The sequence below is a fragment of the Nipponia nippon genome, unplaced genomic scaffold, assembly GCF_047370975.1.
Source record: "Nipponia nippon isolate SJK-2023a ecotype South Korea unplaced genomic scaffold, ASM4737097v1 scaffold_5, whole genome shotgun sequence".
NCBI lineage: Eukaryota > Metazoa > Chordata > Aves > Pelecaniformes > Threskiornithidae > Nipponia > Nipponia nippon.
In genome coordinates, this window is record NW_028262369.1 from 36,511,153 (window position 1) to 36,525,884 (window position 14,732).

General features: G+C 40.4%; 1 protein-coding gene across 3 annotated transcripts in view; it reads left to right on the plus strand.

Moving 5' to 3' along the window:
• Nucleotides 1-6,787, plus strand: part of PRKACB (protein kinase cAMP-activated catalytic subunit beta) — a 76,178-nt gene extending 69,391 nt beyond the window's left edge. For all 3 annotated transcript variants that reach the window (XM_087733537.1, XM_009468218.2, XM_087733538.1), the window contains exon 10: nt 4,491-6,787. In XM_087733537.1, coding sequence (XP_087589663.1) covers nt 4,491-4,616 — 126 coding nt within the window. In that variant the 3' untranslated portion in view covers nt 4,617-6,787. The remainder of the gene's footprint in view (nt 1-4,490) is intronic.
• The last annotated feature ends 7,945 nt before the right edge of the window (nt 6,788-14,732 follow it).

Genomic DNA, 14,732 nt, shown 5'->3' on the forward strand with positions numbered 1-14,732 from the left:
AGAGAACTGAGACTATTTTCAGACCGTGAGCAGCCATTAACATATCGGTTTGAGAGGAGCACATTAGTGGCTGCCAGAATGAATGAAGCAGAGCTGGGAGAGGAAACTGGGGAAAGGGATGAGGATGATGACAATTCAGTGTAGGTCTGTCTTCCAGTAGCTCCCAAGCTCCCTCTCCCCTTCAAGGTAGAGTCAAAGTTAAATATCTGTAGATTAACGAGTTACTAAAAACAGATTCCTAGGAAATTATTTGTTCTCTTAAGTGCAACTTCTGAATTCTTGGTTTTTCAATAGACAGCAATAAAAGACTAAAATAACTTCATTGGTGTTGTCCCAGAAGACTCAGGTAGAGAAATAATTTTGTCTCGATATTGGTAAAAAGGTTAGAGTCAAGCGATAACATTTCAAGGAATTCGTTTACATTGTTGAAGTGCTAACAGCCTTGATTATACAGGCATGAACTTGCTGCTGTAACAGCAGTATTTTAAAGGCCAAACCTAAATACTAACAATAGTTTCTAAAAAGAAACTGGTTGTTTAGCTACACAAATTGACAGTACAGTTGTTGTGGTATTCACTAATGTGTTAATTACTAGAAGACAGGGTACAATTAACACATCTTGTATTCTTTCTATTAAGTATAGATGTTTTAAGAAAAGATTCCCCATTGCAGAAATGTAATTATCTGTTCTTTGCTTTCTTAATGCCTGTTTACAAGGCAGTTTTATATGCACTGAGTTTCATTGCCCAGCATGCCGTCTGGGGACACCCAGGCCCCATAATATTAAATCAGATGTTTTAATAGTGTGCTAAATATTCTTAGCATTGTTAGTGCACTGCTGTAGAGAATTACTTTCACAGAAACAAGAAATATTTCAAAATGTGAAATAGTAGTACAGTCAGAATAGCTATTACTACTTTTAAAGGATTGTGAAGACTGATGCTGAATAAGCTTGAAGCTTCTAAGTTATAAATACTCTAATACTAAGGGTCTGAAACAGCAGCATGGATTGTAACATCATTTAAGCAGTCACAGAAATACAGCAATAAACTTTGGGTTTATACCAGCTTTTCACAGTGGCTGCTACCACGCTGTGTATTTTCCTGAATAAATGTAGTGTTCCTTGGCAGCTAATGTAATGTGAATAATTTGTTATGCTATAGTCATAAGTGAACCAGTCAATTACTTAATATTTCAGATAAGATCAAGTCTTGTTTTCTTTGTGTGTTCACGTAGCTGCTTATTCAAATGCTGCCTGATAATATGGTTGTACTTGGGGCCAAACAGGTATATCTACTATAAACCAGTGTTATCTCCTGCAATCTCTTTTTAGTGATTTTCTTAGTGAAGATAATAGGAAAAAGTCTGAGCCATCTCATTTGAACATGTTCTAAAATTCCAGCAGTAAATAAGGTATTTCTTGTGCTCTGAGCTTTGTTGTAAGGAAGTAATTGAAAATCAGTTTGAGAAGACACAGAGACAGAATTCAGGTAATGGTAAATATGTGGCTTTGTGGGCTAGGTATGTACACAGACTCTGTATTCTGTCAGGATAAGTCACCTAAACATGTATATTGTTTTAGGAACAAAAGGATACACACGTGACAATTGTAGCACAATCTATAAATGCAGAAAGTTAGTGTTATTTCTTGGGGGTGTATAGTGTTGTCACCCAAAGTCAGCAGAGTTTTAATTTGTATTAGTCTGTGCTGTACCTCTTCAATTTACTGATTTACACGCGCGCGCACCACACGCGCGCACACACACACACCCCCCTCAGTAATCTACCTGGGACACTGAGCAGTTCCGTGGTTGCCCAGTGTGATCTGATCCCCTGCCTCAGCTGGAGCTATGCCTGCCCTGCTTATCTCTTCTCCCCACCATGCTGCCTCTGGCATGCGTAACTCCTTGGGACGTCCCAGAGAGAGATACTTCTCTGATTACTTTGTATTTCCAGGTTTAAATTTACATCACTGGTCCCTTCCTTACCGTCCATTCTTCATTGTTGCCTCCCATCAACCCCAAACCCTGCTTATTCCTTCTTTCAGCATGCAGTTGATTCTAAAATTTAGGTTATTTTAAAAAGTAATTAAGCTTAATTTTGAACTTTATGAGGTGTGATAGACTAAAAGGATTAAGATTTGAATTAATATTAGCTAAGTGAAGGTGGAATTTAGTAGTCTTTTCCCTAAAATAGCATTTCATTGTCTGCAAGTTGGAAACAGCTCCTTCTTAATTTTTTCTTCTTTAGCTTTTTTTTTCCCCCTGACGGTGTAGGGACAGCATAAGCTGTAGCCATTAAAAATGCAGGTATGTCCCTGTGCAGACTTGTATCTTCATTTAAGGCCATCTTTAGTTTAACTTCCAAGATGAGTAGAGGCTGAAGTGCACTAATTGGGACAGAAGAATTGAGACTGTTAAGATGTAGCCAGAACCAAGGATTTCATTTTTAAGGTCAACCTCAAAAAGCTGCAGTTGAGGGGACCCTGAACTTTTAAGAAGCAGTGGTTAAGAGGGTCCTGGAAAACAACTGGTTCCAATACCCGAGTGTGAATGGCTTACTACCATACAGTTGACATGAGATGCACTGAATCTCAAGGCTAATCGAGTATGTATGTGGACTTGAGAGGATATGCAGGCAGTCCTTACCAGAAGGGGTTTTCCATAGTTAATTAGAGCTGCACTGGCTTTCTGTACAATCTTTTAGTGACCCCTTCAAGTCACTGATTGTCTCTCAGTTGTGGCCTAGTTTTGAGAAAGCTTTCAGTTCTCAGTTAGATCCTAGGAGGAACTTCATAGGAAATGCAGAACAAATTGTTTTAAACTTGTATTAGGTTAGTTTTTATTTGGAAATAGAAGATTGTTGGTAAGTAGGAGAATCATAGAATCGTCAAGGTTGGAAAAGACCCTTAAGATCACCGAGTCCAACCGTCAACCTATCACTGCCAAATCCATCTATACCATATCTTCAAGCACCACATCTACCCGTTCTTTAAATACCTCCAGGGATGGAGACTCAACCACTTCCCTGGGCAGCCTGTTCCAATGCTTGACCACCCTCTCGGTGAAGAAGTTTTTCCTAATGTCTAACCTAAACCTCCCCTGGCGCAGCTTGGGGCCGTTTCCTCTTGTCCTATCACTCGTTACTAGGGAGAAGAGACCGACCCCCACCTGGCTACAGCCTCCTTTCAGGTAGTTGTAGAGAGCAATAAGGTCTCCCCTCAGCCTCCTCTGCTCCAGACTAAACAACCCCACTTCTCTCAGCTGCTCCTGATAAGACTTGTTCTCTAGACCCTTCACCAACTTCGTTGCCCTCCTCTGGACACGCTCCAGCACCTCGATGTCCTCCTTATAGTGAGGGGCCCAAAACTGAACACAGTACTCGAGGTGCGGCCTCACCAGTGCCGACTATAGGGGTGCTATCACCTCCCTGGTCCTGCTGGCCACACTATTCCTGATACAGGCCAGGGTGCCATTGGCCCTCTTGGCCACCTGAGCACACTGCTGGCTCATGTTCAGGCGGCTGTCAACAAACACCCCCAGGTCCTTTTCCGCCAGACAGCTCTCCAGCCCCTCCTCCCCCAGCCTGTAGCGTTGCATGGGGTTGTTGTGACCCAAGTGCAGGACCTGGCACTGAGCCTTGTTGAATCTCACGCAGTTGGCCCCGGCCAAACGATCCAGCCTGTCCAGGTCCCTCTGCAGGGCCTTCCTACCCTCCAGCAGATCAACACTTCCACCCAACTTGGTGTCATCTGCAAACTTACTGAGGGTGCACTCAATCCCCTCATCCAGATCATCAATGAAGATATTGAACAGGACTGGCCCCAGTACTGAGCCCTGGGGAACACCACTTGTGACTGGCCGCCAACTGGATTTGACTCCATTCACCGCCACTCTCTGGGCTCGGCCGTCCAGCCAGTTTTTAACCCAGCGCAGAGTGCACCCATCCAAGCCGTGTGCAGCCAGCTTCTCCAGGAGAATGCTGTGGGAAACAGTGTCAAAGGCCTTACTAAAGTCCAAGTAGACAACATCCACAGAGAAGAGGGGTTCCAAACAGCCCTGAGATTTTTGAGTAGTGTTGATGGCAATCAGTCTCCTTCTCTGCTTCCGCCATGACCGTGCAACTGTTACATGCAGCCCTCGCCACGCTGGGAGCCACACCACGCAGCTGATGAGCTGAGAGCAGGGTCTCCTCTGCAAGAAGAGAACTAAACTTTGTTTTGAAGTGGAAGTAATTTTCTATTGATGTTTGTCTGTGATATGTCAGTCTTTTTCAGTATACATTCTTACACCTAGGCCTGCACCTTCTTAGGCTGGTTTTATTTATGTGCCACAACTTTAAGCTGGGTCACTGTAATGTCTGGTTTCTTGGCAGGATTTGAGGAGCAATAGCAATATTGTTGTGCTCATTATCACAGTGTTAAATCTGAAGATATTAGGCCAGTAACATTTCATGTGCTTCCTCCCCCCCCCCCCCCCCCCCAAATACAGGTAGAAGCTCCGTTCATACCAAAGTGCAGAGGCCCTGGAGATACCAGCAACTTTGATGACTATGAAGAAGAAGATATTCGTGCGTCTCTAACAGAAAAATGTGCAAAAGAATTTGCTGATTTTTAGTAGGAGGAAGAGGACAAGATGACATCAGGGCTCACATTGGGATCTTTGCACTCTGTTAACAGATGAGGTGGAGCTGAGACCATCATATGTCAAAACAGTTACCTAGTTACTTCATTCCACAAAGCTGACTGAGGTCTTTATTGCCATCTTCCATGTGTGCAGTTTGCACCAACCCTTCTAACTAGGCACAATTAAGCAAGCACTGTTTGTGCAGTAACACAGAATAATAGACCACTTTCCTACTTAACTTTGGTTTCTGTCGTTCTTTGTTTCTGTGTATTGTTCATTTTCCCCCTTTAAAATGAAGGTAGTTTTTTACCCAAGAATGCTCCATTTTATTTTGAATAATGTATTATTTGTGTGAGTGAAATGGAAGGTGTTGCGGCTAGTGTGATTTAGACTGAAGTGAAAGATAAATGTTGCTTCTAGTCTGTGCCAGCCAATAATTCTTGTCTGTCTTGTGTCTGATGCTACAATTTATAATAATTTTTTAGTAGCTCAGACTAAACCTAGCCAACATTTTTAGCATTTTTGAAGGTAGTATTTATCGCCATATAAATGTCTGCTAAATTAACTTAAAAACATTTCTTCCTGGAGACTGACCAAAATTCAGTAGAATCAATTGGATGGCTTAAGTAGGGGACAGTAGCTAGACCCCGTGCCTTGGTTTTCTACATCCCTGCAGTTTTCGTCACTGCCTCCTTCCTTTGTATTTCCCACCTAGGCAGTAGGTAAATTGCCGTAACCAGACTGTACCATGGAAAGCTTACAGTCGCGTGAGAGGGAGTGATTCCACCTGGTCTGGATTTTGGACCATATTTAACCAAGTCAACTTACCAGCATTTCAGTTGGCAGGTATGAAATGGCTTTTTTAAGAACATGAACCCTAAACTCTTAAAGGAAGTTTTGGTCAGTATTGTAGAGAATATGATTCATGTTTATTCACATTTTCTTCTTTTTTTTTTTTTTTTTAAAAAAAAAAAGCCAATGTTTGGACTCCCAAAGTATTCCTTGTTTTGAGCCTTTTTTGATTAAAAAAGGCATCCATTAAAATAAAAACCACCACACCACAAAAAGCAAAATGCGCTCTGCCATTAGCTATGAAAAACAAATGGTTTAGCAAATGCAAAATAATGTTCTAGGTGCATCGCTGGATGAACACGGTTATTTTTTTGTTAGCTGTTAAGAATAAGAGGTTATTGCCAAGTTTTTATTCTGGTATACTATATTAGTAAACTGAGGATGGAGTACTGCTACAATCATTTTCTTTTTAATTACAGCACTTCATTCACGAAGAAAAGAGACAAAGTTTAAAAACTGCAACAGCTGGGTTTATTTTAGTTGCGTTGTGTCTTCATTTCTAACCTACTTTCTTTCAATCAGACAGAATGTATGGTCACACAGATATAAGTATTTGGGCTTAATTACGTTTTGTATACTCTCACCAACTGACTTAAAAGATACTGCTATCATGTGCTAGCTTTGGGCACTTTTACACATTTATTTCAATGTTAATAATCAGTGGCTCAGCACTTTTTTGGGGGTTGCTTTTAAACTTATTCATAGTAGTTTTATTTGTACACTTGATTCTGGCTGTCTCAGTGACCTGTCTTAAAACAGCACATCTAAACAGTTTAAACTAGACTCATATTTTATGATAAATTTACATGCATACAAGGATGAATTGTTTTTAAAAAAATGAGCTATATTGATGCGTAGCCATTGTATTTGTTTGAATGTCAGTGCAAATAAACCACTGGCATTCCTTCCTTTTAATCTGTATGACACTCCTTTAAGAAAAGCCTTTGTAGACATTTTACAAAAGAGTATGAAACGTACCATCCAACATTCTGTATGTTTAGGTTGTTGAGCATTTTTGCACAACGTCATTAGGAGGCTGACACTGAATGCAGTCTTTGTCCACCCATATTTACATATGTGCAAGAAAAGTATAAGATACTTTGCTGTAGCAAATTTTATGTAACAAAGATATATCGTCACATTAATAAATTTAAAGAAATCCTTTGTATGAAAATGTTAAAATCTTTTGTATTTCATTTAGACCAAGGACATGCTGCTGTATGCTAGCTGTATGCGATAAATTCTACAGTAACTTTGTTGTCGTTTATGAACTTTAAAAGATTTTAATAAATGTTGGAGATCACAATTGATTCTGTTATGATGTCAATTTTTAATCATTACATTTATAATTCTAGTAAGGTTCAGAGATTTTTCTGTTTTGTAAAATACTGTAATCATTCATCTTGCGTGTACAATAAGACATAAGTCTAGGAAATTGGTTCTGACGTGTCTGTCTGATATCCAGATTAAATTCTACGTGGGCATAAGTGGAAAAGTCATCTTAATGCCATGATATTATGCTATTTTTTAATTTTATGAAAATCCTGTTAGAAAGTAAAATACTTTTCCAATATGGCATAATAGACTTCAGTATGGAAATGAGATTCTATTTTGGAAAAGGAGGGGAAGTGTGCAATTTCCAAGGCATTAGTGAGTACATTTGACAATGTGAGTATTATACAACCCTCTCATTTAAACACAGTCATAAAATATAACTACAGAATATTATGTTACCTGTATTTAATTTGAAAAATCCTTTTCACAATATGGAAAAATTGTATATCTATGACAGTAGAAGCTTGTTAATTTTACACATTTGAGGAATTAAGTGTTGAACTATATGGTATATTTTAATTGTACTCTAGTTGTATGTAACTTTCATTTCCAACATAAAGGATTGTATCTCATTAAGTAAATTGCTTTTTTTATTATCTTGTCAGTTGCATTAAAACCCTTATTTTTAAATCCTTTAAAGTATTTTACTAATTTTTGCAAATAATTAGATGTTTTTAAGTGCTGCAATAGTGTGCAATATAGTAAACATTTATATACAGAAGTGCGAATTAAATTATGTACAACACTTGTGCTGCTTCTTTGTGAATCAGAATGTTGTATGATGAGAGTCGCTGCATCTCCCCACACACTGCAAACAGGGTTTGAAGCAAGAGGAAAAGGTTATCAAACATATTAGCTGGGACAAGTTAAGCTTTACACTAAGTAGGGTGTTTGGAGAAGATGATGTGGAGAACATCAAAGGCACTATGAGAAGTCAGTGAGTTGGACTTCTTAGACAATCAAAGGCAAGCAAGGTGATCATTAGCTGCAATATTGTTTGTCTTCATATTTTCACATTCAGACTCGATGCTTTTTATTAAAGAGAATTGCCTGTTTTTAAACTGTCTGCAGATCCCGCTGTACAAACTTTGTGCTGTGTCTCCTTGTGCTGTGAAACAACTGATAGAAGTAAAGACTGTTCATGGTCTTGGCATTGTCTGTCTTGAGGCTTTTTCTGCAAGTGGTGTTCGGAGAGGCTCCGGTGCCTGCTCTCTGTAACGCAGCTCCTCCTCTTCCCGCTTTCTGAGCAGAGCTTCGGCCTCTCTGCTTCTGCTGCTGTACACCTACTGACTGTGGGTTTGTAGTGTTCTTGGTTTTGTAGTACAAGTGCTACATCACATTGTAAAGACCTTTGTAGTTTTTTCTAAAGCTGGGCTAAGGAACTGCAAAAAGATTGTCTTTTGCTTTTACTAGAGCTCCCATGCAAACACAGCATGTCGAGCAGCAGATTTGAAGGTGTCATTCAAATCTGCTATTCTTCTAATTTGCCACGTCTAAGGAGGACTTATTCCAGATGAGAATCTGAGAACCATTCTGTAAGAAACTGGTAAAAGCACAATTCTGTTCTCGAGCTGGGGTGTGTATAGCTGATCTGGATGTGTTTGACAAAAGAAAAAAAAAGTTGTATGACCACCATAGTTTTACAAGTGTGGGTCTTGCACACATTTTAAAAATGTTTTTAATTGACAGCTTGAGGAATCAACTGATTTGAGGCCTCTAAAAGAAAGGGTAAAATACGAGTGTCTAATGTCGGGCTGGGCAGTGATCGCTTCCACTAAAAGGGTTAGAGCTCCACAAGGATGTTTAAATGCCTTATAGACAGTAAATATTTGCCATCTTACACAGGCATTATGTAAAGTGTTGGGTTTTTTAGAAGGGTAAGACGGGTATCTCGGGGGAAGATAGGATCTCAAGATAGCTTCCCTTCCGAACTTTTGAATTTGATGGTGAATAAAAGTTTGAATTAAATCTGAGGTCTAGGCACATTTTGACCTTTTGTTGTTGCTTGTTGGTTTTGGTATACTACAAAAAGGGATGCCTGCCTGAAGGAAACTTGCGTATATTGAAAATGTGGTATATTCTTACGATTCACTACTACAAAAAGTTCCTACCTCAGTGGGATAACAGCAGCTTGCAGTTTCCATGAAATCATTGGGATGAGTTCCCAATAGTCTATTTGAAGGCCAGTAAAATTTTCTTTAGAATCCTTACAGTCTGGTTGTCCATTCCCTCCCTCAGAGGGTCAAATACAAATGTTTTTGCAAAAATGTATTTCTAAAAATTGTGTTTACGTGGCTCTTTGCTTTACATTTTAAAAGCAACATATTTGTGGTGTTCATTTGCATTAGCTTATGGTCAGTGAAGCATGTAAGAAAAACCCAGTGACAAACTTGCACATTCCTTATTAGTGCTCAGCTTACAAGATTTAGATTTTGATAGATTACACGGTAGCAATCTGGTACCTAATTGCAAATTCTGCTCTTGGTGTTGAGAAGCAGCCTGTCTGAGGATGAGGCATCTTTGCTAAGGCCAAGAGAGAGAAAACACTTTGCCCAACATGTGGACGTGGTTGCAGCACAAAAGCTCTTTAGGATGAAAAGGTCGTTCTAGTTGGAAGGAGTTTGAGGACGGAGGTCAGTGATCTGTTCCCATACATACGCAACCACAGTAACAGATGTTTTCCTTTGCTGGGAGGTAAAGGTCAGAGCCTTACTCTTTTGCCTTTGCTTCCAAGATGCTGTGGAAGATTGGAAAGGACGCAGCTGTAGGTACATGGACTCAAATGGAGCAAGGTCGCAGCAGCCTGGCATGTAGCACAGTACGTTCTGAGTGTCCAGTCAGTTACAGGAAGAAATACTGGTGATTAGTGCAATAAAGAGAAAACTGGAGTGCTGGAAAGGCTTGATTAACGTTCTGAAATTCTTCTACCGTCAAGATAATTTGATTAAATAAAAAAAAAATACAACACCACCTCATTTAGATTTAGTGGCATATCAATGCTTTGGTCTACACAGCAATATCACAAGAACTGTCTTCTACTGGAAGTATTGCTCTTGACTGTGTATCTATATTGCTATATATATATATGTATATATAGTTATCTAAGCAATAGTCATTTCAACAAAATGAATGCTTGATTGGTTGATTGGGATGTCCTTTCAATTTCTTCCATCTTTACCGTCATCTTTCTACTCGATGTTTGCATAAAGTGGGGATCTAGGTGTCAGGACTCCGTTAATGATAGGTATCACCTTGAATGAGTAAAAGGACATAGTTCCCCTATCTCACAAGGGTGTTAATTGAGGGTAAGCAATCAATATTTGGTTATTTCGTAAATGCCCAGAGTTTATAAAACAATCTCTCTTTCAACTGCCACCTTAAAAAAAAAAATAATGTGTGTCCCCAGTAAATACATTACCTTCATTTCCCTTTATTCTCTTACCATTCATATTGGGAAGTATGCATCTGGCAAGCTTGCTTACTGGTGGGAAAAACTACGAGAGGAGCTGAGCAGGTAGTCTTAGTAAAAACATTATGTGGTACCAGAAACAAGATCATGGTGGCAGAATCATTCTCAGGGCTACATGATACAGCAGGTGTATAACGTAGTGATCTAGTTTGTTAACGTTAGCACGTTAGCTCATGTCAGGGGTGTGGTTCTCCTTCTATAGAAGTATCTGTTCTGTGGTTTAGGACATAACCCAGGGACTTGGCTCCAGGAGGACATCCACATCAGAGAGCCACCTCCCACGGCCAAAGCACCCATAGCTTGCTCATTCTGGAAGAGAATTTCCTAACGGGACTGGGTCGGCTGCAAGGTACGTTTCCTACCAAGAGAAGTATTGCAGTGCATGCTGGGGGAAAAATAACTCCCTAAAGCCTCATAAATTAGTTAGTCTTTTTTAAAGCCGCACAAGGAAACTTAAAGCATTTGTGTTGATATTTCTTTACTCAGGATTTGTACAACCCAAAGCTCTGCTTTAGGGCATTCCTAGTATTATGTCTGAAGTTATTAAACTGGTCTTAATTCTGCAGCTACTTATTGACTAACAGAACTCAACTCTGACTTTTCTTGAGCTGTTTTTTATGTTCCGATTACTACAAAAACCTGTAAACTAAAATGAATCATGATTCCACCTTCACCTAGCTTCTCTATAACAAAATGTTCTAGTTGCACTCATTTGCCAGTAGATGGCACATTCATATGGTGTGGAAGAGCGTGTGTAAGAAATGTCAGCTGCAGAGCATAGGAAGAACAAGAGACTTGGAAAATATTTAAGAGCAGTAGGGAATGAGAAATTTGGACTGTACCAGTCCCATAATATGTCTCATGAAATATGCAATGCCAACCATGAGTATTTGTTGTTTATGTATTAGTAAATTTTGCCTTTAAATCCTTTTAATTATTAATATTTGCAATATTTTTTTTTCTGGTTTTCATATCAGCATCAGCAAAAAAGGCGTTTTTGACACTAATTTGAACAAAAGCATCTCTTTCATAAGATGTATTATTGCACAAGCTGTATGAAAATTCCACTAAAAATCCCTGACTGATAAATCCTGTTTTCATTAGAGGCTAGAATCAGGGGGTCTGCTTTAATAGCACACAATCGCATTTCTGTATTATGTGCACTTGAAAGTTCAGAAATATACACTGCTTTTAAACAAAGATTGTCACCAAAAAAAAAAAAATTGAAAAGTGCTTCTAAGATGGTTCATTAAAGTACATACTATTTATAGTAGAGAGGATATACATTTTTAGAGAGTTGGATGCTGATCAAATTTAGATATATCTCTACTAATTACAGTTACAATGTTTACAGGCAAAAAACATTGTTCAATATTTTTCTGACTTACGTGACCACCAGAGCAGCTGAAGAGATAATAAAGTTACAGCAAATGCGCTCTTGAGAGCATCTGTGATCAGAGCCTCATCAACCAATTTAGAGCTGAGCAAATTTTTAAAAGGTCAGTTTGTTATAACCTTAATGCATAACTTTTGAATGTCACGTCTGCTCATGTTCACATGTGAATATCTGTTTGGTTTTCGTTTATATCAAAGGAGAGAGTAGAGAGGGGAAACAGGGTCATCTAATGTGCGACGGGAACACTCGCCCTGCTGTAACGGTGGTTCCTTTCTCGCAGTCAGTGGTATTGTTTGCAACCACGGTCTGTCAAACAACACGCGCATCCTTTGATCTTTCATATTGACACACAAAGCGTAGGGTTGTCGTGATTTCCTTTGGTTTCCTCATAGCTCAGTGCCTATGAGCAGATCGAGAAGCCATAAGCCCTCCACTGGCACCAGTGACTGAGAACTGCAGAACACCCCCTTCGCTGGGTCCGTGGTGCTTTCAGCGGGCTGAGGAGCAGCATCCTCCATGGCTGGTCAATGGAAGAAATGCCATATGCTGGTCTTCCACACCTGGTGTCAGTTCTGGCAGTTATACCAGAACTGTAATGTGTAAAGAAGATGCCAGCATTTACCAGGGCATGGGTGCTTTACGAATCTTAGAAATCTGGATGTTTCTAAAGCAGGCTAAAACTGCCTGCTGCTGGCTAACTCTGCCTGCCTACTGCATATCTGGTGGAAAAACTTCACCGCCCTAGAAACTCACTCAATGATCCACCCAAACACCTCTGAAATATGATCATTCCCCAAAATGGCTATGGTTAGTAAAGGTGGACACCCTTCAAAGACACCTTCAGAGGTGGACACCCTTCAGAGCGTGCCACTATCCAAGTGTTGCGTAGATCCCCATGCGTGCTCATAATATTTTTTTAGAAGAAAACCATAAAGGAATGGGCTCGTTTGGCTGGACTCCAGATACCAAGGTGGGTTTGTGACTAAGCCTCTGCTCCTCTTTTCTTTATTGAGTGTATGCACGGTCCTGAATCTTACTGACCTTGGCTTCTAAGAAAACCTCTTGGTGGGAAGGTGATGTAAGAGCATTACAACAGTGCTTTAAGGGGAAATGTGCGACATGCCAGAAAGTCTGTGTAGGATCGAGCAGAAACCTCCATGGGCAGGTGTGGAGAAGGCTCTTAATGTCCCCATGTTGAAAACGGGGGAGAGCTCAGCACAACTGCATTGGAACATTTTGACTGCTGCTGTCAGGTGGCTCCTGAGGAAACCAGATGGTAGTCTTATCTATGGTAAAAATTATGCATCAGTTGGGATTTTTAGAAATGGAGGAGGTATTTGGGCTTGTCCCTGCAGAAAGTATTTTCCAGCTTGTGGACTAGGTGTCTATGATGGATGTTCCCTCGGTCTGGGCGCGGGTCTCCTCTGCCTCTTGTAAAGGTGTTGTGGGAGGGCTGTGTGGGCTTGTAGGTACGCCGGTTTCCACAGGGGTCTGTGCTGGGCCCAGCTCCCCAGGTGCAGTGTCCAGGGAAGTAAAAGCTCATACGGGAGGCTGGCGGGGTATCAGCAGTCAACTTCACAGCCAGGACTGTCTTGTTATGGAGAAGACAGCAGCCTCACCCCTCTAAATATTGTCTGGAGAATGAGGAGGAGGAGCAGAAGTGTAGAGCAGCGACCCCGAGATGGCCGCAGGGGAAAGCTGCCTGGCAGGAGTCGGGTTCCTGCCGCCCCTGCCACAAAAGGACCTGTGAATTGCACTGTCACCACCAGTCACCAAGTGGGTCCCTGGGTCACCAAGGTGTCAAAATCAGGCTTGTGATGGTTTTTCAGCAATAGACAGTTCTTCACTCCTGGGGAAAAAAGCTTCCCAGCAAAGCAGGAAAAAACCTAGCACTAATTTCTTAATGAAATATAGTTGAGATTTCTGCTTGTGTTTTATTGACATTTTTCTGTCTATAACTGTGTTTTTCCATTCTTGTGTGCATCAGCATGTTGCGCCTTTTCATTTGCCTCGCTTCATACAACCAAAGTGCTACCTTTCAGATTTCCCATAGATTTAACAGCTATTTCACTGAGATGTCTGAGCCATGTTTATATAAAATATTTTTATTAGGCTGGATGCTGTTTTACAATGTTGGTATTCCATATGAATACTTTTTATAAGCTTCCTGCTACATTATCACAAGCTAGGTAAATATGTGGCAGGTACTACTGCTAGTATGGGCAGAATGAGTTGTGTTTTATACAATGATTTTTTTTTTTTTAATATAAAGCTTTAAAATAACAAGGGTTTAAGTCTGGACAGGAGCTTTCTTAAATATAGAGCAATTACCAGAATAACAAGGAGCACAACAAAGTAAGTAGGGCAGGAAATTCTCAGTGAAGTGGATATAATTCACATGCAGGAAGATTTATTTAAGCAATTCGGTCTTGGAAACCAGAGGAGGCAAAAGCAGAAAGGTACCACTGGCCTTGCATTGTAGTCAGCTGCTGTACACATTCATTTTTAGCCTGGTGTGAAGAGGGTGCAACTCTAGTCATCTTATTGGAGATACATATGATTATAAAAAAAGGCTGGATAATGCTTATTGTGTAAAAAGGACCTTAGCATACTAAAGCAAAGATTTAAGGAACTCCCCATCACGAGGAAACAGAGGGTCTTTGCCATCCTGTTAACTACTGCCTTGTCAGTAAACCCGAGCAGTGCTCCTCCCCTCCAGGCTTGCAGCAAGGGAGCTGCGTTGCTGATTCAGCACTGCGCACCTGCAGAGCTCTTAACCCGTGCGTTGATCCTGAAACCCAGAGCTCTTTCTTACAAAACTTTTTGCATATCTACAGACCCTGTTTTTTAACTTATAAGAGTGTACCCAGCTAACTGCATGGAATATAAATCAAGGCTGACTGGCTCTTGTGCTCTGACCTAGTACTTAAACATGCACTTCAAGTCCATTGCCTTAGGAATGAATGCCAGGTTGGTACAAGTCACTCTGCTGCATTCTTGCCACAGGTTTTCTGTCTTCCTTCCCTTCACACCTGCTTTACACCAATGCTATCTT